Consider the following 25,582-nt stretch of genomic DNA (forward strand, 5'->3'; position numbering starts at 1 on the left):
CCATCAGAATCGGATCCAGCGAAACATCTCAGACTAGTAGAGCAGCATGAGTGGCCTATGCACAAGGATCTCATTGCTCTGTGGTCGGAACTGATCCTGTGTGATCTCTAGATGCCCGGTAGCAAACAGGAAAAGAAAGTCACGCCAGCGAAACTCCAGCCGCCGAAACAAAGGGAAACGTATGAAATGAGTTTCACTTATTTCAATGGCTAATCCTTTTTGAAGCAGGAAGAAGCCACTCTCGATCGAATGGACTGAGACAGAGAAACAGGAGCTTGACTTCGGAAGGTTTGTAGGTTTAGCGTTTTCTGGTTTTGTCCTTGCGGTCTATCTTCGTACTATGCACCCAACTGTTGCTGGTGACAATGCGATGGAGAAAAGTGACGATTCAACTAATCCTGAGCTGAAGGTGGCGACAGCGGTGAGCTGATGGGAGCAGCATGCGAGCTTGGGGTAGCTCATCCACCGGGATATCCTCTTTTCACGATGCTGTCGTGGTTGGGTATTCAGCTCATTCCTGTGGGCAGCCCAGGTAACATGAAGGAGGACAGAGGAGGGCAAGACCAGGAAAGAAGGGAAGAGAGAGAGAGAGAGAGAGAGAGAGAGAGAGAGAGAGAGAGAGAGAGAGAGAGAGAGAGAGAGAGAGAGAGAGAGAGAGAGAAGGAGGACAGAGGAGAGCAAGACCAGGACAGAAGGGAAGAATGAGAGTGGGAGAGTCGGACAAAGGCAGAGCAACCAAGTTATCGCGAGACTTGGAGGTGTGGCGTCACCCACCACGTTGACTCGCTCGCAATCTGCAGGCTATCGTATGAACTGTGTGTCAGTCATCTTTGGTGTATTGGCTTCATTCTTTCACTTCAAGACTGTTCTTCGATGGCACCTGGTTCAAGCTCCTCTCTCTCCATCGTCCTTGACGCGTATTTCCTCTCAGGGCTTGTACCATCCCCGGGGCCCAGACAACCCTTGGATAGGATCTGCTTGGATCGCGATGCTTTCTTCAGGGCTCATGTCGTTTTGTCCGTTGATCTGGCAATACAGCACACATACCGAGGTAAATCTTCTTCTAATTTTCGACCTCTTGTAATTGATGGGCAGGTCTTCGCGATGAACAACATGTTCATCGCCATTCTCCTATACCTCACTGTGCGATATGTGCAAGAATCGCAAGTTAAGTTCGCAAGGTACCAGGGGTTATCGTCTTTAGAATCAGAGTTAATTTTCGGAGAATAGATTAGGCGCACTCTTTATCGGTCTTGGCTTGACCAACCAGCACACCCTCGTCCTCTATGCCTTTCCTCTAGTCCTGTGGATGCTGTACATCGGTAGACACGAGGTATGCGCGCCATGCCAATCTTTTCTCTGGCTTTTTCTTCGTTCTTTACCTCGCCTCTTGATCATTTGTCCTGACGATTTCACCAGCTGCTAAGCTTCAAAGAAATGAGCATCTTGGTGCTGCTGGGGCTGCTGGGACTTTCTCCTTACCTCTACCTCTTCTGGGCTGCTACTCACGGTTGGTCTCTTCCTCGGCGAGAGAGCGACTCATAGCGGCTCGCAGCTCCTCTTGGCTCGTGGGGCGACACCTCCACTCTCAGCGGATGGCCGGCAGTTGGTTTCTGGACGCACTTTCTGCGCAAAGAGTATGGGACCTTCGCCTTGTACTCGGGGAAGGAATCTCCAAGTGGACTTAAGCAGCTGGTCTCGTGCTCGTCCTCGTCCTTGCTCCCATCCTTTTCTGATGCTTATCGTCCCCAGCTTGCTTGCTTCCAAGATGACCTTATCATAGCCTCCACCCCTTGAAAGCCGGCAGTTTCAAGTTTCTTGCCTGACCTGATTGCGCAGCTCTTGGCGATGAGGCTCTACTCGCTCAGCATCTTTCGCTCAGACTCTCTCTTCCTCGGTTTCGCTGCTCCCTTCGGCTTGTTTTCTTCCGTCTACCAGGTGAGGGAGAGGCGAGTTATTGGGAACGTTTGATGCAGTGGGAACACACTTGCAAGGAGGCAAGGGAAGGACGAGGGGAGGGAGGGTCGAACACATTGGTGATAGACTTTGATGGTCTGTGTGACAGAACGGATTCAAGACGTTCGGGGCAGTGATTGCTTCTATGATGATATTTTACATGGTTGTGTTTCACTACCTCGCCAACCTCCCGCTTGACAGTGAGCGAATCCTTGTTGTCCGTCTCCTATTGCTTGCCCTCTTCGGCCCTCTCTCCCGTCTACTCGCTTTCCTGGTCGTCTCATCGTTTGGCTCAGCCTACTTTTCCGCTCCTTGACCCTCCTCTTCCCTCCTACTACCTGCTTTAGCTCTTCTTCTCCACTGCAGCCTTTGCATGGGAGTATTGAGCGCTGCTTGTTCACTCAGAACCGCTCTTCTTCGGCGTGCACGTTCGCTTCTGGATGCAGCCGCACATTGTGATGCGCTAGCTTGCCCACCAAGAGCTGAAGAGATTCATTAGGTTGTCTTCGCTTTCCTCGGCATCGGCGCCGATAAGATTTTTTCTCATCTTGGGAGTTTCCGGCGGCCTGTCGTCATTCTCTTCACCCTAGCAGCAGTCACTGCTCAGCTGGGGGTCAACTGGGAGAAGATGGATCAGAGTGACAACTGGTTCACACATGATTTTGGCAAAGCCATGCTCGACCATAGGTAGGGTCATGCTGGAGGAGAGGCGGAGGGAAAGGGAGAAGCACAAGGAAGAGGATCATAATCAAGTTCAGGCCGGAGCACGCGGTTCTGTTGACTCAAGGTGACGTGGTAACCAACTCCGTTCGCTACCATCAGGAAGAGAAGGCGAGATATGTCAAAGTGTCTGTTGACGGTTTTGTAGAGATGCCAGAAGTACCGACTTGATGTTGCACATCTTGACATGCCAATGATGACCTACGAGTGGTTCAAGGTTCTTGCCCTCCCCCCCGTTTCCTCCTCTTCTCTCAGGCCTCCTCGCCACCACTTCTCGCTTCCCAACGTTTGCTTCTTGCATCTTCTTTCAAGTCCCCTTCCTTCCTGCTCGTTATCTTCAAGCCCACTCCCATCCCTCTGCTTGACTGGATTGTATTTCTCCCAGACCATGCATGGCCCTCACTTTCCGCACCCTCCATGGGCTCCTCCCATGAAATTCCCTGGTGCTTTCTCTCCTAGTCTGTCTGGTCGTGTCATGACTGTTTTTTTAGGAGTTCAATTTGCTGTGGGTGGAACCCCGCTCAAGGAGCATAGGTGAACTTTCCTTTGCTCCTCCCGCACTTCTTCCTCCTTACAATCACTCAGGAAATGCTGTCCATATTCGATGAAGCAGTTTCTTGACGCCAACTTCCCCTCGAAGTACTCCTTTGGCTCCTGCTCCTGTTCTTTGGCTCATGCTCCTGCTCCTGCTCCTGCTCCTGCTCCTGCTCCTTTCGCTCTTGTTCCTGCTCCTGCTCCTGCTCCTGCTCCTGCTTTTTTCTTCTGGACTACCTGCAACTTCAACACTATTGTACCTTACTGCACCCGCTTCTCTATGTCTTCCTAAGCTTTCCTCGTGCTTTTCCTGCTCGTCTCTTCCCTTTCTCTTTGCTTCTACTTCCCCTCTGAGCGGGAACGGCAGAAGACCGTTTTATCTGGTGGGAGGATGGTACGGCACTGAATTGTCGAACGGGCAGGTCGCACCTCCACCTTATGTTCCTTGCGTGACCTTGGTCCTCAGCAACCTCCTGGAATTCCTGGGTACTACACTGAGCCTGTGGGGACGGCTATGCGGATTATAGCAGGGAGGAAGCGACTCAAGAGTAAGGAGTACAAGGAGGAGGTGAACAGTTATCCCTTGTCCTTCCTCTCCTGCTCGCCCCTTCGAATCTCTGCGGCTGTTTGTGATCGCCTCGAGCAGACTCGAAATTTCACGATTCCAGCGAGGCTACCGGACATGAAGAAATACGACCAGACGTCATGGGAGGCAAGGAGCAGCCCCAACTGCTTGCAGCTCATCTTGTTGTTAGTACACCATACTCGTCAACTACATCAGCTACTCCCAGGCTCTCTGGGTAAACAGGATGGAGCGAGCAGTCGCCAAAGGCAAGGAGGTAAGGGAGTAGGAAAGGAGGAAGTGAAGGGGACGGCCTGAACGAGGAGCAGCCGGACCCTTCCCCGTGGATCAAGGAGCAGAAGGAACTTGCAAAGGTCATCAAGAATCTCGAGAAGCTCATCGCGCTTGCTGAGAAGGTTCGCCGAGGCTCCTCCATCGGTTGTCTCACTTCATGCAGGAGGGGATCGTGGAAGAAGACCTGTACCGCAATACAGGTCCTCACCGTCCTCTTCCTTTTTCATCCTCTTGTGAATCAGCTGCTGATCTCCTTCCTTCCTCTGCTCCAGCTTGTCCTCCTTCAGCTGATGTTGGCTGACAGGCATTGCATATGGAAGACTCAAGTGTGAAGAACCAAACCTGTATCCCAAGGTCGACTGCCTCGGACAGGTTCTTCCTCGCAACAAAGCTCTAGTCCACTTTCTCTCTCGCCTGGTCCTGTTTCGTTTTTTCCTCTTCCTCTACTGCCTCTGCTGGCTCCTAGAAGCTGCCATGCTGACGTCCAAGGGGCAGACGAAGATGCGAGCGATGATGAAGAAGTTTCTCGAGGTGACCAAGAAGCCCAAGCATGAAACACAAAACGAAAAGGTCGACCTAGAATTGTTAGTGCGGGAGGAGCTGACAGCATGATGCAGCTTGTGGTTGACAATCCGACGAAATTCATCAACCTCGGTTGACAAAGGCAAAACTTAATGTTGTTGATCCTCTTCATAAAAGCAAAATGTAATCAAATAACAAATAACTTTCTGTCTTCTACTTGTACAACGGCGTCATCTGCTGCCCGTCATTTTCTCTAGACACTCTATCTTGGCCTTCGCCATTGCGAGTTCGCTCTCGTAGAACTTGCGCAACTCCTCAGCTTTCATTCGTTCCGCATGGAGCTCTTGCTCGAGTCCAAAATTATGCGAGAGAGACAACGCCTTCATCTCCTTCCGCCGCAGTGCCGTCTCCTTGTTTTTCTTCTTCTCATCTCGCAACTGATTCACCAGCACGTCGATCTTAGCCGATAGCGACTCAACTTCCTTGGCTTGGGACGAGGAGAGGCCCTTCAAGGCAAGGATGTGTTGGCTCTGCTTTTCGAGTGACAGCTCCAGCTGAGTCTTCTCACTCTCGGTCTCGGCAAGTCTCTTCTGCAAGACAGTGACAGCAGCCAGCAGCTTTCTCGGGGACATGCTCTTCAGCTCCTCCATGTGAATCGCAGACAGTCCAGAATTGTTCCTGCTCGAACGTTCTGCAAGGAGTTCAAGCCCTTCGAACGTGTACTCGCTGGTGTTGGGGGACTCTGAAGATGAGGATCGATTTTCCATGCTCGAGCTAGCGAGAAACAGAGGATATTCGACTTCGACACTTGACCTCGTCACTTCTGGTTGCAGTTGAGGACTGGGAGTTTGAGGGGAGAAGCTCTGCAGCAGGTCACTGACCGCATCAACGTTTCCTCCGAAGGGAGACTGAAGAGAGTCAGGACTGGTGGACGACTGCAGACTCAGAGGAGAAGAATTTCCACTCAACTGAAGCGCAGAAATCCCGCCAGCAGCTTCCCAGGAGTTATTCCCCAAGCTGTCTCGACGTGTCACGTCCCACTGCCATGGCTTGACTGGAGCTCCAACGTGCGAGGCACCATACTGCTCTTCGCTTGTCCTCAAGTCGGAACTCAAGTCGGAAGCCTCAAGCATATTTGATCGGTATCCACCACCAGAGGTGCACAGAGTAAGCCCCATCGTTGACTTCTTGTGGGGCATTTCATTTGAAACAAACAAGCCCACCATATCCGGGGCACCGAAGTTGCGAGAGGATTCTTTTATCTCCTTCTGCTTCAAGTTCAGATGGCAGTGCATTACCCGTCTCATCGAGGGACTGTTGCGCAAGGGACTGCTCGGATCGCTTATTTGACGCTGAATCTCCTCTGCAATCTGCAACGGAGACAACGACATGAGCCCGTCATCTTCCGTCAAAGAACTTATGGACAGCTCTACAGAAACACACCCACGCTTGTCCTCTTGCATGGCAGTCACAGAAAATCTTTTTGAGGTACTCGAGACAGCACCAGCAATGTCAGATAAAATTCTAGATTCCATACGAAATCTCTCCTTGGCATCGTGAGAGTACTTTTCCCCAAAGGAAAGCGTGCAAGAAACTATTCCAGTCATGCCCACGCAGTCACGAAATCCACCTTCCTTCCTGACATCTGAGGGGCTGTTTGATGATGAATCTTTCATCATGCATCGAGCAAGCAGTAATTCTTCTGTCGGAGATTTTGGCCGAGTTTGATCAACATCTTCCATGTCATGGTTTACTTGTGTTGATCTTTCTCGATCTTCTTCAGAAAGGTTGCAAGATGGAGCCCAGCGATTTTGTGCCTGAGATATTTGCTTAATCGAATGATTCTTTCCATCCGTAGTAAAAATTTCTCTTTCTTCGACCATACAAATTCCCCACGGCCTGCTCAGCTTTGGCTCGTGGACTCGAGATCCTGGCTCCTGTCGCCCTACGAGTGTATGCACGAAGCCATGTCGTGTAATGCAGCGAATGGAGTCATTGCGGGAATCAGCAACAAAGATATTTCCCTGCTGATCACAAGCGATGAAGCATGGCTCATTGAAGGTCGCTTGAGACGCTTCCCCATCTCTGTGACCACATTCACCAGTACCGGCGATTGTCGTCACTGAGTTTGCAGCAAAATCAACTCTTCTGATCTTATGACTCTCTTGTTCAGAAACAATCAAAGTGTTCGTCAGAGCATCCCAAGCTAAACCGTATGGGAATGAAAAGGAGGCATTAAGCAAGGTCCCATCGCGACTTTCCCCTTCTCCACTGCCAGCCACAGTCTCAAGAAACATATCTTGTGAGCGAAGGCGCCGAATTCGGTGGTTTGAGCTGTCAGCTATATACAAGTCTCCATGTGGATCGAATGTCAGTCCGCGTGGCCCATTCAATCGACCTGATTCATGACTTCCGTCTTGGCATCCTCGCCTTCCGCATCCAGCTACAACGCTGATATCCCATAAGCCCGAAGACCCACGACTAAGAGCTGCCACCACATGCGATTTGCAATACGAGACAAAAACTTCTCCGGAGGCATTCAAAGTAAGACCTCTGGGTTGTTCGAGTTCAACCTTGTACTGAGAGCATGCGAATTGAAGAGTTTCAATACAACCGTCCTCAGATACTGTTTTGATGCAATTGTTTCCGGCATCGGCCACAAGCATCAGCTTTGCTCCATAAGAACGCAAGCAGCATATCCCTGCTGGTCTCTTGAGCTCCTGTTCTTTGCCATCACCATGGCTGGATCCATCAAAAAAATTCGTCACTGAGATCTGTCCACTCATAGACATGATCAGTTCTTTTGCAATCAAAAACCACGATGGTGAAAATTTGACAAGAGAGCTATACTGAAATATTTAACATACAGAAAGTCGGAGACGAAAATTAATCGTGAAGCGAGGTGGAGAAAATGTAAATATTTTCGACGAGAAGAAAGTTGTTACACCAATGACTTGTGAATCTATCGAAACTGTTCGAAATGTCAAAGATTAAATCTGATCTCAATGGCAACTTTCCGTAGTGTAAAAAACAAAAAAGTCTGCGCGTACACGCCAAGGTGAGAGCCAGAAGCTGATTGGAGGTCAAGAAAGATGTAGCCAAGCGCAATACGAAGCACGATCAAACCAAGAAGAGGATGTGGCAGAAAGCGGGAACAAGAGAGAAGCTGAAGCTGTCGAGCACAAAGGGAAAAGCGGGAGAAGCGGAAGATGATAGCCGCCTACAATACACTCTGCTCACAAACTCGCATATGCATGGTTCAGGGACGGTTATGGAGGGACTGGTCAGGGTTGGGTCATCGATTGTTGGATATAGTACCGGTCTTCTGAGTTTACAAAGTAGGGGTACGACGGTTCAATCGATATATTTTCAGGGGGTGGGGGTGGGACATAACTGTTCGGTTTCAAGAGCTCCTCTCTGTTGATCTTGACTATAGCTACATTGACTACAAGCCTGCCTCGTCACAAGGCAAGCTGTGCACGCAAGTACGGGGTCATATATCACTCAAATGTCTTGATTTTGGGGGTGGGGTAATCTTCTATAAAAAAAAAGTTGACGATTGAGTTCAATCGTCGTTTGACTATACATGTGTCGAACAACTCGTTATAGTCAAACAACGGGCCTGCCTCGCCGGAGACGGCTAACAGAGTCAAAAAATGCAACCCTGACGAGACTCGAACTCGCAATCTCCTGATCCGAAGTCAGACGCCTTGTCCATTAGGCCACAGGGTCACGTGAAGAGACCAGAATCATCAGAGTTTATATACACTCGCTCTTTCAAGACCCACACATAAGCCAGAGGGTTGCAGGGACACCCCCTATTTTGTTGGAACACCCCACCCTTGACATGTCCCGTTCTTCGTCACCCCATGCACTTCCTTTCAGATCCAACTACCCACCCTTTGGTAATGTCCGACCCACCCCTTTCAGGACGCAAACCATTTGGCTTAGTATTTTTTTAGTAGTATATCCATAACCCCCCTCTCTGTTATGGAAGTCATGATTAGGGTGCCTCTAGGACCGGTAACGCCATCTCTTTTCATGGAAGGGGTAGGGTCCTCTACATGGGTACCTGAGATCTTTTGGTTGGTTTCAGCAGGGTAGGGTAGAACAAGATAGGCATGGGCTGGAGGGGTGGAGAGGAGAGAGGATGGACTATGGAGATGGGGGTGAGGGTACCACTGTACTACTCGTCTGTTGTAATTGGGGATGGGGTGGTTCAAAAAGAACCCTGGGCATATTTGAGGGGTACGGATACCTGTACAGACACCTCCCATGGGGGGTGGGGATGTGGTAGGGGACAGTCAGGTGCGATAACCATGTAAGAGGAGGAAAACGAATCCATGAATAGTGTAGAAAAGGAGAATCGCGAGAGTTTAGATGCAAGATAACAAGGCTTGATCTTATTAGCAATGACCTGGATGGATTCTTATATAGTAAAACACTAGATGACAAAGTGCATCCAATCAGGCTGCAGAGGGTTTATTTCTGGCCCACATTTGCAAAAACAGAATGTTCAGGATAACCTTGAATAGCATACTAAGTCAAGATCGATTCTCAGGAGGTTCAATTCAAAGAGCTTATGTTCAGTGCAATCAGCTGGAGTCGAAGAATTCATGTTTACTGGAACAGGTTCATCTCAGAAATCATCAGAGCATCATAGTTAGACAGCAAATGAGAACTTATCGTGTTGAACATGGATGTAACTCAAACGTACATGAAATATGACAGAAACTTGAGTCGAAAATAAGTTTTGAAGAAGTAAGGGCAGAGTGGAGGTTGAACCTGTTTTCATGATCGATTTCGGTCTTGTTAAAAGAGCATGAGGTTGCGAGTGGACTGACTTATCAACAACAGCGTATGCATTGAACACTGGCTGAGTTGCTACATTCAAAAAATTCTATGAATAATCAGCGACATTAGGTATGCAGACTGTATGGTTCTAATCTCTTGTCTTATGGTTCTTGCAGAACCTGTTGGGACCATGAAGCTCAATCTTTTCTCAATTTTAGCTGTGTTATGTTGTTTTGATAAGTCTCTTGCATTTACGGGATCATTTGTTCAATCGCCATTGCAACGAGTCGTTTTGCATAAATCTGCCTGCAAGGTGCGATCAGTTTTGTTCCTAGTGGTTCTCTTATTCGATTCATTGGTCAGCTACAGCACATACGTGTTTATTCTCAGCGAGCAAATGTCGTCTGCAATGCTCAACCTTTGAAAAGAATCAAAAGCCTTTTTCGATCGGAAAAGAAGCAGGTGGTTTGCATATGCTTGACTTGAGCACATTGAATCTTCGATTTTTATCACACAGCCCGAGGTAGACATAGTCGTACCGACTTTTTTCCCGCAAGCGGAGCGAATCATTGCAAGTATGGTTGCTCCAAACGAATTGATGCACTTCTCACATTCTCTACAGTTGGTGATGTCCATGGCGACGTGGATGCTCTGCATGAATGCTTGAAGGTCACGATAGTTCGGCAGTTGATTAATAGGTTGTTGAATGTTTTCTTAATTCCAGGTTGCAAATCTAGTAGATGATGGATGGAATTGGATAGGAGGAGCTGCACATCTAGTGCAGGTAAGAATCCATTGTTGGTGCTCTCTTCATTTCCGAGCAGGTTGGCGATATTCTTGACCGGGGAATGGAAGAGCGAAGGTTCATGGCTAGAGATGTTTCTAAACAATATTGATGGATGTAGGGCAGATGTCTGCAGTCCTTGTTAGATTTGAAGCAAAAAGTTGGATTACGCCTTACGGCTATGTCTCTTCTAAAAACTTTTCAGGCGGCAGATGCGGGGGGAGCTGTGCATGTGCTCCTGGGAAATCATGAAGTATCTCTTTTGAAGTACTGTTCTCACATTAATCAGTGTTGATCGTAGGTTATGAATGTAGATTTGGATTTCAGATACGTCTCGCCGCGAGAAAATGCATGGTTTGGCTGGGAATTTTTGGACAGAAGACCCAAGAGTGGTAGCATGTTGGTAAACATCGCAGACGAGATTTCGGCAATCAGTGAGACTTTCTCACGGTAGTCTACCATGGAGAGATTGACTTGCGTGGCCATAGGATTTCCGGCGTACATGAGAGAAAGAGTGTATGCTTTCAGGCCCGGTGGTGGAGCGGCTCGTTGCTTGTCCAAAATGCCAATCGCCATACAAATAGGGGATTCTGTTTTCGTTCATGGAGGTTTGAGATTGCAGCATGTCGAGTATGGTCTGGAGAAGTTGAATCAGGAGACTGCGGTTCGATCAAGTCCTTGATATCTTCTCAAGCTCATCTTGCTCTCAGGCTTGGCTGTATGGAAGTCCACGGTATACGAATTTCCCCAAGGTGCTCCTTTCTACCTTGTTGCTGTAGAGCATGACAAATAAGCTCAAGCCAAGAATGATCGACGATATCAACTCGCCTATCTGGTCAAGAATTTATTCTGTGCCTTCTCCAAAGCGAGATGCCGAGGTAAGATTTGTTGCTATTTAAATGTTGGATCTTGTGGTTATGATTTTGTCTTGGTAGCTGGAGCTTGAACAAGTACTCGAGAAACTAAATGCAAAGCGAATGGTAGTTGGCCATACTCCGCAGCTTCGTGGGATAAACGCGTTTGTAACTCAGAACGGATATGAGGTAACTTGTTTTCATGCATTCTAATGTGACGAGATTTAGGTGTGGAGGACAGACACGGGTATGTCCCAAGGGATGATGTCCGGCCCTATCGAGTGTCTGGAGGTAGATGAATAGGTCGATGGTTTGACCTCCTCACGACCTGTCAGATCCTCGAAGATGGGAGGGTACATGTCCTCACCCAAGCTGGAATTGTTCCTGCCGCAATGCGCATGCCCGAAGCTGGTGGGACTCTAGGAAATCTTGAGTTCGATGTCCTTGACTTCTACGACAGAAGGAGAGTTCATCAATGTTTGTGATGTTGACAGCGGAATTTGTACCCCGATGCCGGTCTGTCCAGAAGAATTCAGTTTGTGGTGGGTTGGTGATTGGAGATGAACAGGAGGAAGTCATGAAGATTCAGCTCAAGGAAGCAGCAGCAGCAGACTTTTCTGAAGGGCTGGTTGTGGATGTCGTCAATGCCCAGGAGATTGTGGCCATAGGTCCAGACGAGGCACCGCGAAATCTTTTAGAGAAGAAGGACAAGGTAGGCAAAGATGCAGGTTTGTCTGAGATAGTTGACTCTTTGCAGGCAGAGATCGAAGTCCTCAGAACGCTGGATGATAGTTCAATGCCAACGGAACAGGTGAATTCTAATTATCAAAGCATAAAGCGCTCACTTGTGACGATGCAGAGACTCACTTTCCTCCTTGAGCGCCTAATTGCGGATGCTATCAGACGTGAGGACGAGACTTTGACAAAGGTTCCGTTTTCCTGGTGACAATTCTTGTTTTGTGCTGATGCTTACCGCAGAAAACTGTCAAAGATGTGCTCAAGAAGGTGGTTGGCACGCAGATAGTTGACGATTACGCCGAGTTCATCGGCAAGGAGGTGAAGCTGTGGTGAGATGACTGCCGCTTGAGCTGATGATGAAGTCCTAGGTGGATCGCATCATCTCTGATGATGACCCCGAGTATGGCAAGTACGTTAATCGTATCTTGGAGAAATATGGGACGCTTGTGAAATAGGAGAAGCAGCCTCCTAAATCTGAAATGCAGTTGCGAATGAATGCTTGGTGGCAATTCGTATTCCCGCTTCCTTTGGTTTGCCTTTCACTCGGCTCCCTCTGCCTCTCTTGCTCAGCTGTTCTAAGGTGGGGTTTAGTTCTCAAGTAGATCTTTCTGTAGAAACTGCTGTGAGGATTCAAAAGTAAGAAGGGAACACTCATCAAGCGCACATCTGCCGCAACAGACTGAGCCGCAGTGTAAAGCACATGAGGACGGGTAGAGACCATGAACCAATGCTAGCTGGGCAATGCAGAAGTATTATGGTGTGCGACTGAGGCTCAGGAAGCACAAGGGAGATTGCAGAAGTAGAAAGTAGAAAAGGTACAGCAGAGCAGAAGCACGGCTGCCGTAGGGGCCAGCCAAGTCGGGCCGAATTGCCGAATAGGTAGGCTGAGGCGGGCTCACGAAGTTACAAGGAACTTGGCTGCAACTTCCGGTCAAGGTTTGGTATAGTTTAAACAGCTTCAAGTTCTAAGTATGGTTCTTCAGTATGATGAAAAGTGTTCGCAACATGCTGTTTAGGGTTTAGGCCTAAACCCTTCCTTGATGATATTGGAACGCTTCTGTCTGCTATGATGTCAACGAATGCCTTACTCCGTCTGCACCAACACGTACGGGGGCTACGAATGCTCTTGCAACGCCAATTTCTACCTGGACGCGTCCGGAATATGCGATCGCTGTCCAGCAGGCATGACTTCCAGCATCGGATCGACTTCGATCAACCAGTGCTTCTGTCCGCCCATCAGACAGACGAACAAGGTCTGCGAGTCCCTTCAACAACCATATGAACTTTGTTTGCTTCGCAAACTGCACGATGCACCATCATCCGCACCCTTATCACAAAAGCATCTTCTCCCCTTACCCCGCAGTTGTGCCATTATCCCATCCCGGTCAACATTACAAAAGTCACAAGGAGTCATTCTTATTCCATGCTGCATATCATCGAATATTCCAATCCGTCTGTACCGAACTACACCAAAACATCTCTACACTTTTCGCCCTCCCCCGCTCTTCCTAAGCAAGTCCACCACCGTCATCCACGACAAATGGCCAAACCTTGGCGTCGCGTCCCATTCTCCTCTTGCGTCCTTGTATATTTCCATAAGAAAGTTTTTACACTGATCATACACAATGGTAAGCAGGATATCCTTATCCCCTGTTTCCGAAATGCCATTCTGTACAAATTGCTCTTGTATTCGCCTTGGCCCATTTGAAACTGGTAGGGAGTAAGCTGCTCTCGTCCCCTTCCACTGTATTGTCATTCACTGTTTGCCTGATTCTGTCATCAACCTCGCCGCCATCGCTGTCCTCTGCATCTTCCATCCCATCCTCCATCTCCCCATCCTCAGTCACTCTGCCAGATAGGTCCCCGTGTCCCTTCCATGCCTTACCCCATCCTCCTGCGCCGCACACCCGTACTCGCCTGTGAAACACTTACCCCTCTCTTGATCTCTTTCATGCCTTCTTCCAATCCCTTGATAGCGCCTTTCAGCTCTTCCAATGTATCCTGTATCCCTTGCATCTTCGCATTCATTTTCTCTCTCCACTTGCCATCTCCTTGCCTTGTTATACATTCTCCATACTTGTCCTCCGCTGCTGCCTTCACGCCTGCATCCATACCTGTTCCTCCATTCTCCAACGAATTGGCTAGTGGACGATTCTCTGCGATTGTGTTGTATCCACCCATATAAGCGGACGCATCTCGTGCGGCCGCTCCTCCTGAATTTCCCCACTCGCATGCACAGTAAGTGTGGTGTTTGTGCGTAGTTTACTCTTAAGTGAACTTAGAGACTTCTATCTTCTGCTTCTCTGTCTTCTTCATCCTTACCTTACTCGTGACGTCGACAATCTCTGTGTTGTGTATACAACAGATTGCTCGAAAAATTGAATCAGCTGAAGTGCGGAAGCAAGCTGCAAGCTTCTCTTCCATTGTTGCATTTGTTTCTGTCAAGTGATTGATAGACCCTCTCATCTCGGTAATGTTCCCGTTGATGCCGTCTACGGACCCTTTCATTTCCTCCATTGATCGGATCGTGATGACATGAGGAGGCAAACCAGTAGGTTTTCTGCCATTCCCGTCAATTGAAATGTATCGGCTCAACAATGGTAGAAATTCATTCTGCTTTCCCTGCTTTCACATTTGAAGAATGGTTCCAGGCCCGCAAGTACGGCCTTGCCCTGCCAATTCCACATCTAGCCTCGGCTCTACTAGTTTCGGCTCCTGTCTCTGGCTTCCCGGCTACAAGCGCAGCGATACGATGATCACGCAGATCAAAACTTGCGTCTGTCCCGGAGTGTTTCGCTGCCTGTCCACCGACCTATTACAGCGCGTATCAGCCCTATTACTGCTACAGACCCGAAATGAGGCGAGATTGTCCGTGCCCAGCGGGCTGGTGGCAATACTGGGTTCGACCATAACCGCGCCAAACACTAACATTTCCTGCGTCCCCTGCGGGCCTGGAACGTCTGCGCTCCCTGTCCTATTCTGAAGCATACGCTTTGGACAAGGCCTGCAATCGCTGTCCCGCCTTCACCGCTTCCGCTGCTGGCTCTTAGACTGCCAGTGCGTAGCTGGCTACACAAACTTCAATGGTTCCAATGGATGCGTCCCGTGCGCTGCATGCTGAACATTGAGTAAAGAAAGGCTACCGGCGGCAGCAAAGCTTCCGTTATGAGGAGTAACGGATATTTTCCCGCCTTTTTTCTACCCCCTACCCCCAAATCTCTGATGAGGTACCCCCGGCAGCATCCGAGGCTGGACGCCACAAACTTCAGTGCGGCGGCCATGGCGTCCAAGGAAGCGCTTGAGGCTCTAGGGAGACAGCTGGAAGCTCTAAGGCTAGATAGCGACAAGAGGTTTCAAGCCTTGGAAGAACGAAATGAGAGATCAGCCGACAAGATTCGAGCTCTAGAGCAAGACAACACTACTTTAAGGCGTCAGAAACAAGAGCACGACGAGGAGATTCGAGCCTTAAGAGAAGAGCACGACGAGAAGATTCGAGCCTTAAGAGAAGAGCACGACGAGAAGATTCGAGCCTTAAGAGAAGAGCACAACGAGGAGATTCGAGCCTTAAGAGAAGAGCACAACGAGGAGATTCGAGCCTTAAGAGAAGAGCACGACGAGGAGATTCGAGCCTTAAGAGAAGAGCACGACGAGGAGATTCGAGCCTTAAGAGAAGAGCACGACGAGAAGACTCGAGCCTTAAACGTATCTGAGCTCACGAAACAAATAGTGGGCAATCTACGATTTGGTTACTTTGACGACCTTTGCTCTACCTTTCTCCAGCTTCCAAAGGCTCCTGCAGTATTTCGGCAAAACGTTTGTCTGGCTTTTCTTCAGGCCGCGCAGAACTTACCCGCCGATAAACATTGCAAGAAGGGACATAACAGGGAGAAAGCTTTTGACCTGGAGGGCTGTAAAGTTAAATCAGGCTTGGTAGAGCGATCGCACTTGGTCCCAAACAGTGCTGCATGTCGAATCGACTGGGGGATTATTGTGCAGAATGCCCTTCCAGAGGGCTTGCGGTCGGATGACGTCGCTAAGAAGGTTTTGTTTGGATGTTGTGATGAGGACAACAACCACATACCAGGCATTGCGGACCTTCCTTTCAACTTTATCTTCCTTGGTGGCCAACGCGAACATTTGGAGAGCAAAGCAGCTCTGATGTTGCTTCCACTCCTATCTCCTCAGCAGCAATTCGAGTGGAAAGGCGAAGGGTACAAAGCGATTTTGATCGGTGTTGACAAAGACGTCTACAGACAAACTTTCTTTCAACTTGATACTGAAGCTGTTCTGAAGAACTCAGAGTATCAACAACATCATTTGGACGAGGAGTCTCTCGTCAAGGAAATCTGCCGTCCGATGAAGCAGAAGTATTTGCTTCCCACCTTGTATCAAGGTACTGTAGCATTGAATGTGTTGACCGTACCAATGAAATGTTCTAGATGACAGGGAGGTGCTACATCAGGCCCTACAGCACATTCAAATTCTTTACAAGGACGTTTGTTTGATTCAGTGCGAAGCTCCCAAAAGTCTGGAAACGTTGCTGCAAGATAACGGATACTGGAACCAAGTCTCCAGGTGTTTCCAGATCAGAAAAGTCTCAGGGTGCGATGATCTCAGGGATAAGCTGAGAAAGCAGAAGAAAGTCAAGGCTTTCGAGGGACTTAAGTCTGAAACTGGGCAGCCAGTGGCGGTGGCACTGCCATGTTTTCGCGTGATCACGTTCAAAGGAGACAGTCAGGAAGAGCAACATATAGAGCTTCACACGGCACCACACCCTCTTCTTCTCTCGCTCCGATCCATGAACGCAATGGCGAATTATTTTTACGGAGATTTGCCAAATGGGAGGTCGAGTCTACTGCTTATGTCTTGTTACGGCGGCCTGGAGGAAGGAATGGCATTCGATTGTGAACTTTGCTTACGAAACGCGTTTGGCGAAGAATTCGACCCTCAAGAGCAATATGTCATGGGACCTGATGGCCCTGAGATTCTGTCTTCCGGTAATCCTGTCCAAGGTGCCGCAAGGAGTCCAGACTCTCAAAACAGTCCGGAGGCGTTACAGTATGCGGCCGAGCGTCAGTGTGGATCGAATACCAGCGCATCTCCCCCCTCGAGTCAAGAGTCGGAATGTAGCGCCGCGAGTACTGTCCAAAGGGACGTTTTTGAGGATCAGTGAAGTTTTAAGGATGATGGTGTGCTATATCAGATCATGTCTTAGCATCATGAATAGAATACCTTACATGTTACAGACGAACAAGGTCTGCGAGTCCCTTCAACAACCATATGAACTTTGTTTGCTTCGCAAACTGCACGATGCACCATCATCCGCACCCTTATCACAAAAGCATCTTCTCCCCTTACCCCGCAGTTGTGCCATTATCCCATCCCGGTCAACATTACAAAAGTCACAAGGAGTCATTCTTATTCCATGCTGCATATCATCGAATATTCCAATCCGTTTGTACCGAACTACACCAAAACATCTCTACACTTTTCGCCCTCCCCCGCTCTTCCTAAGCAAGTCCACCACCGTCATCCACGACAAATGGCCAAACCTTGGCGTCGCTCCAGGTCCTGTAAGTACTCTAGCTCTGACCGCTGCAGCACTGGTTGGAGATCGCTCCATGAGGTGCCTGTGATCGACTGCGGCTCCTATGATGCAGTCTTCTGCGGTCTCTGATATCAGGCTTACTGTGCGAGATGAATGATGAAGAGCGAAGACATGGTCTAATTTGGCTTGGTGGTGGCCCTGTTTGTACCATGTGGAGAAGGTGAAATGCGAACTGCTTCTGCTCATCTTTTCGCAGGTGACCATCTGATATCGCCCCAGCTCATTTAAGTTTCGTTCCATTTCCTCATCTGCGCGGTGCACGTTCCGAAGCGAGTTGCTCCCGTACCCTACTCTCGTGCAGATCTCTGCAAGCTTTCGAGATAGGGAAATGTAACGTTCGCCAACAATATTGTTTCTTTTTTGCGGCCAACGTGTAAAACCTGTATTCTTTTTTGGGAGACCTCGCGCTCCTCTTCCATGGCGAAGTGCCATGGCAGGGGGGGGCGAGGTGCAAGGTCAGCATGCGCTAATGTCATGAGGCGTAGGTCACTCTTACCCTTTCTCCCGCCCCCCGTGCCTTTCGTGATAAATACTCGATAGCATCCCCATTCCTTCTTGATCATCGTTCGGAGAGCTATCTCTTTCCTCTTCCCCCCTACCAAGACCTCCTGCAGCATTACCACACTCGGCTGGTATGTCTCGATCAGGTATCCCAAGATGTGTTTCAGCACAAACTGGCTGCACCCATTAACATTTTGAAAGATGATGTTGCCTGGGGTGTTATCCTTTCTGTGCATCTCCACCCATGATGGTTGCTCTGATCTTTCTGTTCGCATTGCATTGTGAGGTTTTCTACCTGTTGTTAGTACTTGTTCCTCTTCCCTATTGGCCCATTGAAGTTGATGTGGTACTCCCCTTCGATCTCTTGCCGGAGAGTGCGTCTCCTCCTCCTCCCTAGTTCCCCTTGCATCGTTCGAAGCTTGTTCTTTGTGCGTGCCCGCTGGGGGGAGCGATGTGGCCTGAGGCGGCGGTGAGTCCATCTGTTCTGACCTTTCATATGTCCGCAGGTCCGCCATGTTTCTTGCTTGCCACGATTCTTGCTCTCCCTGCTCCATCTCTTGTGCCTGGGTCACCTCTGCTGCTTGCCATTCCTTGTACCCTTTATCTTGCGCGTGTTGTAAAGCTCTGCAGATGCCTTTGATCGTTTCTCGCATGCGCACTTTTCCTGGATCCTCCACCCAAAGCGCATCCAGCAGCAGGTGCCTCATCCTCTCGAGCCATTGCTGGGGTGGGGGGACGCCTTGCTGCCTACCTGTTTTTGAGATGTCTCGTTGTGTCGGTCTGTTTGTCTTAGCGATCAGCAGCAAATGCAACAGTATGAAGATCCCACAGTTGTGATTGTCTGTTTGTTGTAGCTCAGTTGACAGGTAAACCCGCCATGTCGTTGCATGTTCCTGCTGGTCGCTGAATGCCTCCGTGACAATCGTCGCCGCGAGTGTGGCTAAGTCCATTCGTTGTGCGCCCTCCAGCTGAAACTGTGCCTCCCTTTGACTTCTGACAATCCCCAGGTCTCTCTCAGCCATGCTGAGTGAGTCAACAATGCGTATTCTTTTTGTGTCAAAATCTGCCATTAGTAAAATCCAATGATTGCCATTCTCTACGCACGGGAATAAGAATGGCTGAGCTGCCCCGGCTAGTAGTCGCTTTGCTCTCTTTGTCCTCCCCTCTTGATCTCTCAAACAAGCTACTATTCGCGGGAGGACAATAGTCCCTCTCGGCGATTCGACCTGGTTTCTAGTTTGCGCGCTCGCGTACCTCTTGTCTCGTAGCCATGCTATTTGAAATCTGTCTTCCACTGGTTGGATACCTTCGCATTTGAAATCTGTCTTCCACTGGTTGGATACCTTCGCTCGTCTGCACACTAGTGCCCTGGTCATCATAAGACCTGGCCTCCATCTGCCGTTGCCTGTCTGCTATAAATTCGGACAGGTACCGCTGCCTGGCATCATCACCCCACTACGGCACCAGCGTCAATCCCTGCCCGCACAACTCCTACAGCCTTGCCGGCTCTATCTCTTCGGACAACTGCACTTGCAGATACGGCTGGCTGGCCGAGCTGGACTTGCCAGTACGGCAGCAACTTCTACAACTGCTCCGCTGGCAAGTCGTCCAGGAGCTTCGAACCTGCCCGGCAACAATGACGACGCAGTTTACTGGCAACACGACGATCAGCAACTGCGTCTGCGCTTCAGGCCTGACCTTCAACCTGACAGATCTATGCGTACCATGCCCGCTGGCGACCTACAAGACCAACTTCAGCCTGTACGGTTGCCAGCCCTGCCCGCGCTTCTTCACTACGTCTTACAACGCACAGTCTGCACTTGTCCGAAGGGAAGCGAGCTAGATATCGAAAGCTGCAAGCTCTGTCCTGTTGGTGGGTACAAGAACACAACGTCGTTTGACTCCTACTACCCCTGTCCGCTCTTCTTCAGCACGGCTTAGAATGGCAGCACCAACTTCAACAACTGCAGCTGCGAAGCTACGTTCTACAGAGGAGCGGAGACTGTCTGCACTTGCGCGCTGGGCAAGACGCTCCACGGCGAAATCTGCGTCAGTTGCGACATCAACACCTACAAAGACTTCATCAGATACAATGCCTGTATCAACTGTTCGCCAAACTCCATAACGCTTTCCAACAAACCTTCGTCCTTTGATCAGTGTCTTGCTATCGCTGGCTATTACCGAAACGGAACCAACTTTTTCCAGTGCCCGCAAGCCACCTACAAGCCCGCTGTCGGGAATACCAACTGCCCGATTGGCTCTACCACCTTTATACTGGCGCTACACTTGCGGCAAACTGCGTGTCGGATCTTGGATATCACCAGAAAAGCGACGGAAGCTTCGCCGCCTGAGCCATCGGGACTTATTCCGACACGACTCTCATCAACACGACGTCCTGCAAGACCTGCTTCCTTGGTTCTACCACTGCCAGCACAACGGCTACGACTTCCAGTCTCTGCATTGCCGACCTTGGCTACTATGGCAGCAGCGGCGTTTTCATCCAGTGCGCTATTGGGACCTACAGTGTTGTATCCATGAGGATCCGGAACCACGGATACTCGTCGGATACTCTGCCGGATATTCCCTATATAGGCGGACGCATCTCGTGCGGACGGCCTCCTGAATTTCCCCCACTTGCATGCACAGTGAGTGTGGTGGTTGTGCGTAGTTTACCTCCTAGTAAACTTAGAGACTTCTATTTCCTGCTTCTCAATCTTCTTCATCCTTACTTTACTCGTGTCGTTGACAATCTCTGTGTTGTGTATACAACATTCTGGAAGCGAAGTGGTTGATTCATGACCTCGAAACAAGGAAGAGGAGGAAAGAAACCTCAGCCGGAAAGGAGCCCTCAACCTCGATCTAAGCAATCAGGAGCATTTCAAACAGAAATTGCTGAAGAGAGTTCTGAGGAAGAAGTCGAATGGAGCGAGCGGCTGCAGCTGCAGCAGCAGCAGCTTTCTCCGAGTCAGACCAGTGGATCTTTGACTCAACCTTATAGGGATGGAGATGTACAACGTGAAGCGCTGTCTAGCGCGGATCAACGGGCCCGAAACAAGAGGGATACTCCCTTGCGAAGTATTCTGCGATCAGAGGAGGCAACTCAGAGAGCAGCCTCCCCTGCAACATCGGTACGTCTGCCAAGCTCGGAAAATTTTTCATCCGACCCCGTCATGTCCTCGCCAGTGGCGCAGGACCGAGCTCTTCTCCTTCTTCGTCGAATGTGTGCCCTCCTGGCTGACACCACGCAGGACGAGCGTTTCCACATGCTCGCCAATGCTGCCGACGAATTTGCGACAGCCGGCGCTGCTGCAACACCAGAGCTCCCGCATCTCGCACGAAAAGTTACCCTGCAAGATGCTAATGCTGATATCTATTCAGCTGAGGAATCAGCTAGCGCTGAATCCTCTGATCAGGAACCAGTCCTCTCCAATCGGACTCTCGTGAATGTGCTAACGAACTCCAAGAGTTTCAATTCCAGCCGCATTCCGATGTACAAAGGTTTTGCTGATCCCCGCTCTGTCGAAGAATTCCTTCGTCAGTGCAACCGCGAATTAATCGCTCAAGAGATCCCAACTCGCAAATGGGTGAAGAGCATCACGCCGTTGTTCACCAACGAAGTGATGGTGGTGGTAGAACGTAAGTACGGAAAGAGTCTCGAGGCCATCAACAAGCTTAAATGGGATGAATTTTCAACTCATCTAAGTTCGTGTCTAGCCCCAATGCGGCAAGCCAAGAATTATCAGACTCAGCTTGATCAGCTCAAGCAGCAGCCCAACGAATCCGCCTGGGCGTACTTGACTCGCGCCACGACACTCTTCGCAACGCTCGAATCGCAGGTAGGGTCTGCCATCCTGTACTTCAACGATCAGCCACTCCGGAAATTCATCAAGGGATTTTCGCATACGCCGACGCGCACGTCTATCCACACATGGTTTACGATTTATCGCAGTCAGTACGGACACGGAGAAGACATGTTCTCTCGCCTAGTCACTTTCATCACAGCTCTTCTGGACGATGGTGAACCGCTAACAGTGTCTAAGCAGCCTAACTCAGCTGCTGCTAACGCTGCGCAGACCTCTTCGCACACGAAGGCCAAAGCCAACGGTGGGCAGAACAAGAAGAAGTCCAACGGTAAAGAAAACCAGCGCAAGCAGAAGTCCATCCGTTGTTTTTACTGTCAAGAACCGGGTCACATCAAGCCGGACTGCGAGCAGTACAAGCGCGAAGTCGCTCTCCAACAGGAGCGCCATGCTGATGAGAAACTCATGGCAACCCAGCATGAACAGCATGTTCAGCTTTTAGCTGCTCTTCAACCGCTCGCGACGCGTGCGGGAAACGAGTAGCGGCGGCAGGCAACGAGAGGGGAGCATCACTTGCTCCTCCTGCCGCTGGTCTTTGCCCCAGCCCTCTCTTACCAGGTAGCAGCGCTTTACCTCCTCATCGGAGCTCGCTAAGCCATTTCGTGCTGCCGCCTGATCGGAACGCGTCGTGCTCAACGGCCGCGTCCCTTCCTACGGGTCAACTACATGTTTGCCCCTGCTTAGCCCTCAGCCGTGGCGACGCCTCCGCGCCGCTTCAGCTCGCCTTACCCGATCTTATTCGGCTCCCCGTTAGCGTCAGCTCTTCCCGAGTTCACGCTCACCAGACCGTTGCCCTGCTCGATCACGGCGCGACGATCAATATCATGTCTCAGCAGCTTTTTCAGCAGCTGGGCCTCTCCGAGACTCTGCTACAGCGTGATACGCAGTTCACCGTGCAAGTTGCGGACGACCGCCAAGTGCAAACCCTCGGCGCCGTCTCGCTCGCCTATCGCATCGGCCGCTTTTCAAGCAAAGATACGTTTCATATCTTGCCACGTTGTTCTCAACCCCTGATCTTGTCTCTCCAGTGGATACATCGCCACAACGCTGTATACGTTCCGCGGACCCGAGAAGTGTTCGTCGATTCCCCCAAAGCTCGACGAGCCCCTCCGATTAGCTTGCCAGTTCAGCATCAAGTGCCCTACAAGGACTCGGTCTTAGCTGTGACAACCGTCTCGCTCACCGATGCTCACGCTCTGCGCGTCGCCAATCCTAATGAGGAATGGTTCTTGTTGCACCTGCATGTCCCAACGACAGCTTCCGCCTCGGCCTCTTCCGCCGACCCGCCAGTGGGCGCCCCCGCTCACCTTGCTCAAGCCCTCTCTGAGGAATTCGCCGACGTCCTCGTCGACGACCTGCCGCAAGGACTTCAGATCAACCGTCCCCCTCAGTTTGACGCTCACATTCAGCTCAAGCCAGGGACCTTGCCCATCAACCGCAGGCCATATCGCATCCCCCTTCATCTTGAAGGAGAACTCCAGGCTACCATCGCGTACATGCTCGAACACGACATCATCGAACCATCCAATAGTGAGTTTGCCTTTCCTGTGCTTTTCAGTCGACGTCCCAACGATCCACGCTCCCCAACTGATCCCAAAAGCTACCGCTTTTGCTGCGACCTTCGCCGCTTGAACCAAGTCGTCTTGAATCAGCAGACCGCCGCAACTCCTACCGTCGATGAGATGTTGGAAAAGATCGCCGACACCGTCCGTCAAGGCAAAGCCCGTCGCAACACCGATGAGCAGCTATGCATCACTACGCTTGATTGTATCAAGAGTTTTTGGCAGGTACTCGTACGTGTTCCTGATCGCCGATATCTCGCGTTCATCACACCGATTGGTCACTACCAATACAAGCGCCTACCATTTGGATTCATCACTGCCAGCAGCATATTCCAAGGATTCATCCAGCAGGTCCTCCATGATCTACCCCACACGTTTGCATACATCGACGACATCGTCATCGCTACGTATTCCACCTGGGAAGCTCATGCAGATCACGTTCGCGCCGTGCTTCAACGCTGTCGCGAGCATCAGGTCTTCCTTAAGAGAGAGAAAGCTCAATTCTTTCGCACTAGTGTTGACTTCTTAGGTCACCGTGTCTCCGCCGACGGCGTGACGACCCAACACTCCAAGACGGCGGCTATCTCCGCGTGGCCGCTACCGACGACTACTAAACAAGTCAAGATGTTTCTTGGACTAGCTTCCTATTATCGAAAGTTCATCCGCAACTTCTCGACAATAGCAGCCCCTCTGACTGACCTTCTCCGCAAGGGCGCTCAGTTTCAGTGGACTGCAGCATGTCAAAGCGCGTTCGACAACCTCAAGCAAGCTCTGACGTCTCAGCCCCTCCTGCATCACTTCGACCCGTCCCTTCCGACCGAAGTGCACTGCGACGCGTCCAATGTCGGGATAGGAGGCGTACTTCTACAGCAGCCTCCCAACGCCCCCGCCCGCGTCATCGGATTCTACAGTCGTAAGTTGACTCCGACCGAACAACGCTATCACGCGACCGAACGGGAGTTACTCGCAATCAAGGATACCATCCTTTTCTTCAAGTTCTACTTGATAGGGACTCCATTCAAGGTCTTTACTGATCATCAAGCTCTTACGTATTTCCAGACACAGAAAGACATCAACAGCAGATTGATTCGTTGGCTTCAAACGCTCAGCGAGTTTGCAATCACCGAGTACTGTTACGTCAAAGGTTCTCAGAACGTCGTCCCCGACGCTCTCAGCCGTCAAGATGAAGTTCCCCTCTCGACTGCAGTCGCTCCTCATCACGAGCAACTCTCTCGTCAAGAGGACGGCTTCTTGCTCGCCTTCACCGTCAGCGCCTTGCAGCCTTTGTCGGACCAGATTCAAGCCGCCTACGAGACGTGCGACTTCTGTCGTCCTCTTATCCACCGTCTCCGCGCCAAGTCTTCCGTAACTTCTTTTCATCTGGATGATGAGCTTCTGTTTTATACAGATTCGTTGCGCCGCATCCGCCTGTGCATTCCGCAAGCATTGCGTCGAGAAGTTCTCTTCCGCGCCCACGACCTTCAGTCCCACCTCGGGTTTTCAAGAACCTACCTTCAGCTAGCAGCAACTGTTTATTGGCCCCAGCTTCGGAAAGATACCGAGCTTTACATCCTGTCATGCCAGCATTGTCTTCAAGGGAAATCTTATCGACAACGACCAATGGGTACTCCTCATTCCCACGCCGTTCCCTCGACACGCTTCGAAGTCGTCAGTCTCGACTTGCTGACCGGACTCCCACGAACTCGAGATAAGAACGATGCAATTCTTCTCTTCATTGACGAGTTCACAGGGCGAGTTTATCTCACCCCTTGCCGTAAATCGATTACTTCTGAACAAGCTGCTCAAAAATTCATCGAAACCGTATTTCGATCCCAAGGCCTTCCTCAAGTCCTTATCAGCGACAACGCTGCCATCTTTTCGTCCAGATTCTGGAACGCGCTCTTCAAGATGCTCAACGTTCACGTGAAGCATTCGTCGCCTTTTATGCCTCAAAGCAACGGTCGACCCGAGCGTATGAACTCCGTCGTCCTCGAAGCTCTGCGTATCTACACCACGCAGTATCCTCGAGCCGATTGGGATAGGTACCTCCCCATCCTGGAGACTCACCTAAACTCAGCTGTTCGCCGTCCCATCGGTGCCAGCCCTTTCGAAGTCATGTTCGGCAAACCTATCAGGACACAACTCTCTCTGCCCTCACCTGACGATCATCAGGACGAGACCCTCGACTCCATTCGTGAAGCAACCGAAGTCAGCGCCGAAGCTGCCCGAGCTGCTCTCGAAACTGCAGCGCGAGCCACCGAAGCTCGCCTTGCGCAGGCCCGTCGTCCCTGCC

The 25,582-nt window shown here is 50.3% G+C and overlaps 7 protein-coding genes and 1 non-coding gene across 8 annotated transcripts; 5 read left to right on the plus strand and 3 right to left on the minus strand.

Annotated features, from left to right (window-relative positions):
- Positions 1 to 111: 111 nt before the first annotated feature.
- Positions 112 to 4,725, plus strand: GUITHDRAFT_104737 (hypothetical protein; the record flags this gene model as incomplete). The annotated part of the gene is made up of 26 exons (XM_005836695.1): positions 112 to 179; positions 229 to 359; positions 410 to 532; positions 801 to 883; positions 932 to 1,051; positions 1,096 to 1,181; positions 1,231 to 1,333; positions 1,420 to 1,510; positions 1,556 to 1,695; positions 1,840 to 1,938; positions 2,066 to 2,156; positions 2,362 to 2,411; positions 2,456 to 2,643; positions 2,715 to 2,763; positions 2,825 to 2,893; positions 3,062 to 3,119; positions 3,168 to 3,210; positions 3,262 to 3,315; positions 3,578 to 3,632; positions 3,677 to 3,778; positions 3,966 to 4,049; positions 4,102 to 4,188; positions 4,230 to 4,266; positions 4,371 to 4,438; positions 4,556 to 4,636; positions 4,684 to 4,725. 26 exons carry the CDS (start codon positions 112 to 114, stop codon positions 4,723 to 4,725), a joined length of 2,202 nt encoding a protein of 733 aa, XP_005836752.1.
- A 32-nt stretch (positions 4,726 to 4,757) lies between these two features.
- Positions 4,758 to 5,761, minus strand: GUITHDRAFT_151453 (hypothetical protein). The gene has a single exon (XM_005836696.1). The coding sequence runs from the start codon at positions 5,719 to 5,721 to the stop codon at positions 4,819 to 4,821; it is 903 nt and encodes a 300-aa protein (XP_005836753.1). The 5' UTR covers positions 5,722 to 5,761; the 3' UTR covers positions 4,758 to 4,818.
- Positions 5,762 to 6,513: 752 nt separating this feature from the next.
- Positions 6,514 to 7,254, minus strand: GUITHDRAFT_67798 (hypothetical protein; the record flags this gene model as incomplete). The annotated part of the gene is made up of 1 exon (XM_005836697.1): positions 6,514 to 7,254. A coding segment is annotated over one exon (741 nt), but the record flags the coding sequence as incomplete, so codon positions are not given.
- Positions 7,255 to 8,247: 993 nt separating this feature from the next.
- Positions 8,248 to 8,320, minus strand: GUITHDRAFT_t37. The gene has a single exon. It is a non-coding gene; the product is annotated as a tRNA-Arg (tRNA).
- Positions 8,321 to 9,443: 1,123 nt separating this feature from the next.
- Positions 9,444 to 12,272, plus strand: GUITHDRAFT_162103 (hypothetical protein). The gene is made up of 22 exons (XM_005836698.1): positions 9,444 to 9,511; positions 9,559 to 9,695; positions 9,746 to 9,844; positions 9,900 to 9,957; positions 10,005 to 10,051; positions 10,107 to 10,166; positions 10,207 to 10,244; positions 10,293 to 10,326; positions 10,372 to 10,419; positions 10,468 to 10,600; positions 10,655 to 10,830; positions 10,877 to 10,918; positions 10,967 to 11,044; positions 11,102 to 11,209; positions 11,249 to 11,311; positions 11,356 to 11,431; positions 11,481 to 11,536; positions 11,589 to 11,732; positions 11,778 to 11,831; positions 11,880 to 11,948; positions 11,999 to 12,076; positions 12,127 to 12,272. Exons 2-22 carry the CDS (start codon positions 9,573 to 9,575, stop codon positions 12,211 to 12,213), a joined length of 1,671 nt encoding a protein of 556 aa, XP_005836755.1. The 5' UTR covers positions 9,444 to 9,511; positions 9,559 to 9,572; the 3' UTR covers positions 12,214 to 12,272.
- Positions 12,273 to 15,037: 2,765 nt separating this feature from the next.
- Positions 15,038 to 16,931, plus strand: GUITHDRAFT_104740 (hypothetical protein; the record flags this gene model as incomplete). The annotated part of the gene is made up of 2 exons (XM_005836699.1): positions 15,038 to 16,151; positions 16,198 to 16,931. 2 exons carry the CDS (start codon positions 15,038 to 15,040, stop codon positions 16,929 to 16,931), a joined length of 1,848 nt encoding a protein of 615 aa, XP_005836756.1.
- Positions 16,932 to 19,503: 2,572 nt separating this feature from the next.
- GUITHDRAFT_151457 (hypothetical protein) lies at positions 19,504 to 20,342 on the plus strand (the record flags this gene model as incomplete). The annotated part of the gene is made up of 2 exons (XM_005836700.1): positions 19,504 to 19,689; positions 19,799 to 20,342. The coding sequence occupies 2 exons, from the start codon at positions 19,504 to 19,506 to the stop codon at positions 20,018 to 20,020; spliced, it is 408 nt and encodes a 135-aa protein (XP_005836757.1). The 3' UTR covers positions 20,021 to 20,342.
- Positions 20,343 to 23,478: 3,136 nt separating this feature from the next.
- On the plus strand, positions 23,479 to 25,476 carry GUITHDRAFT_44314 (hypothetical protein; the record flags this gene model as incomplete). The annotated part of the gene is made up of 2 exons (XM_005836701.1): positions 23,479 to 24,555; positions 24,649 to 25,476. Coding segments are annotated over 2 exons (1,905 nt in total), but the record flags the coding sequence as incomplete, so codon positions are not given.
- Between the last annotated feature and the right edge of the window lie 106 nt (positions 25,477 to 25,582).

The sequence above is a fragment of the Guillardia theta genome, assembly GCF_000315625.1.
Source record: "Guillardia theta CCMP2712 unplaced genomic scaffold GUITHscaffold_17, whole genome shotgun sequence".
NCBI lineage: Eukaryota > Cryptophyceae > Pyrenomonadales > Geminigeraceae > Guillardia > Guillardia theta.

Coding starts and splice junctions, on each gene's coding strand:
- GUITHDRAFT_162103 (XM_005836698.1), top strand. CDS start 9,573: ATGAAGCTCAATCTTTTCTCAATTTTAGCTGTGTTATGTTGTTTTGAT. Junction 11,312..11,355: donor GCCCTATCGAGTGTCTGGAG/GTAGATGAATAG, acceptor ACGACCTGTCAG/ATCCTCGAAGATGGGAGGGT. Junction 11,832..11,879: donor GTTCAATGCCAACGGAACAG/GTGAATTCTAAT, acceptor GTGACGATGCAG/AGACTCACTTTCCTCCTTGA.
- GUITHDRAFT_151453 (XM_005836696.1), bottom strand. CDS start 5,721: ATGCTTGAGGCTTCCGACTTGAGTTCCGACTTGAGGACAAGCGAAGAG.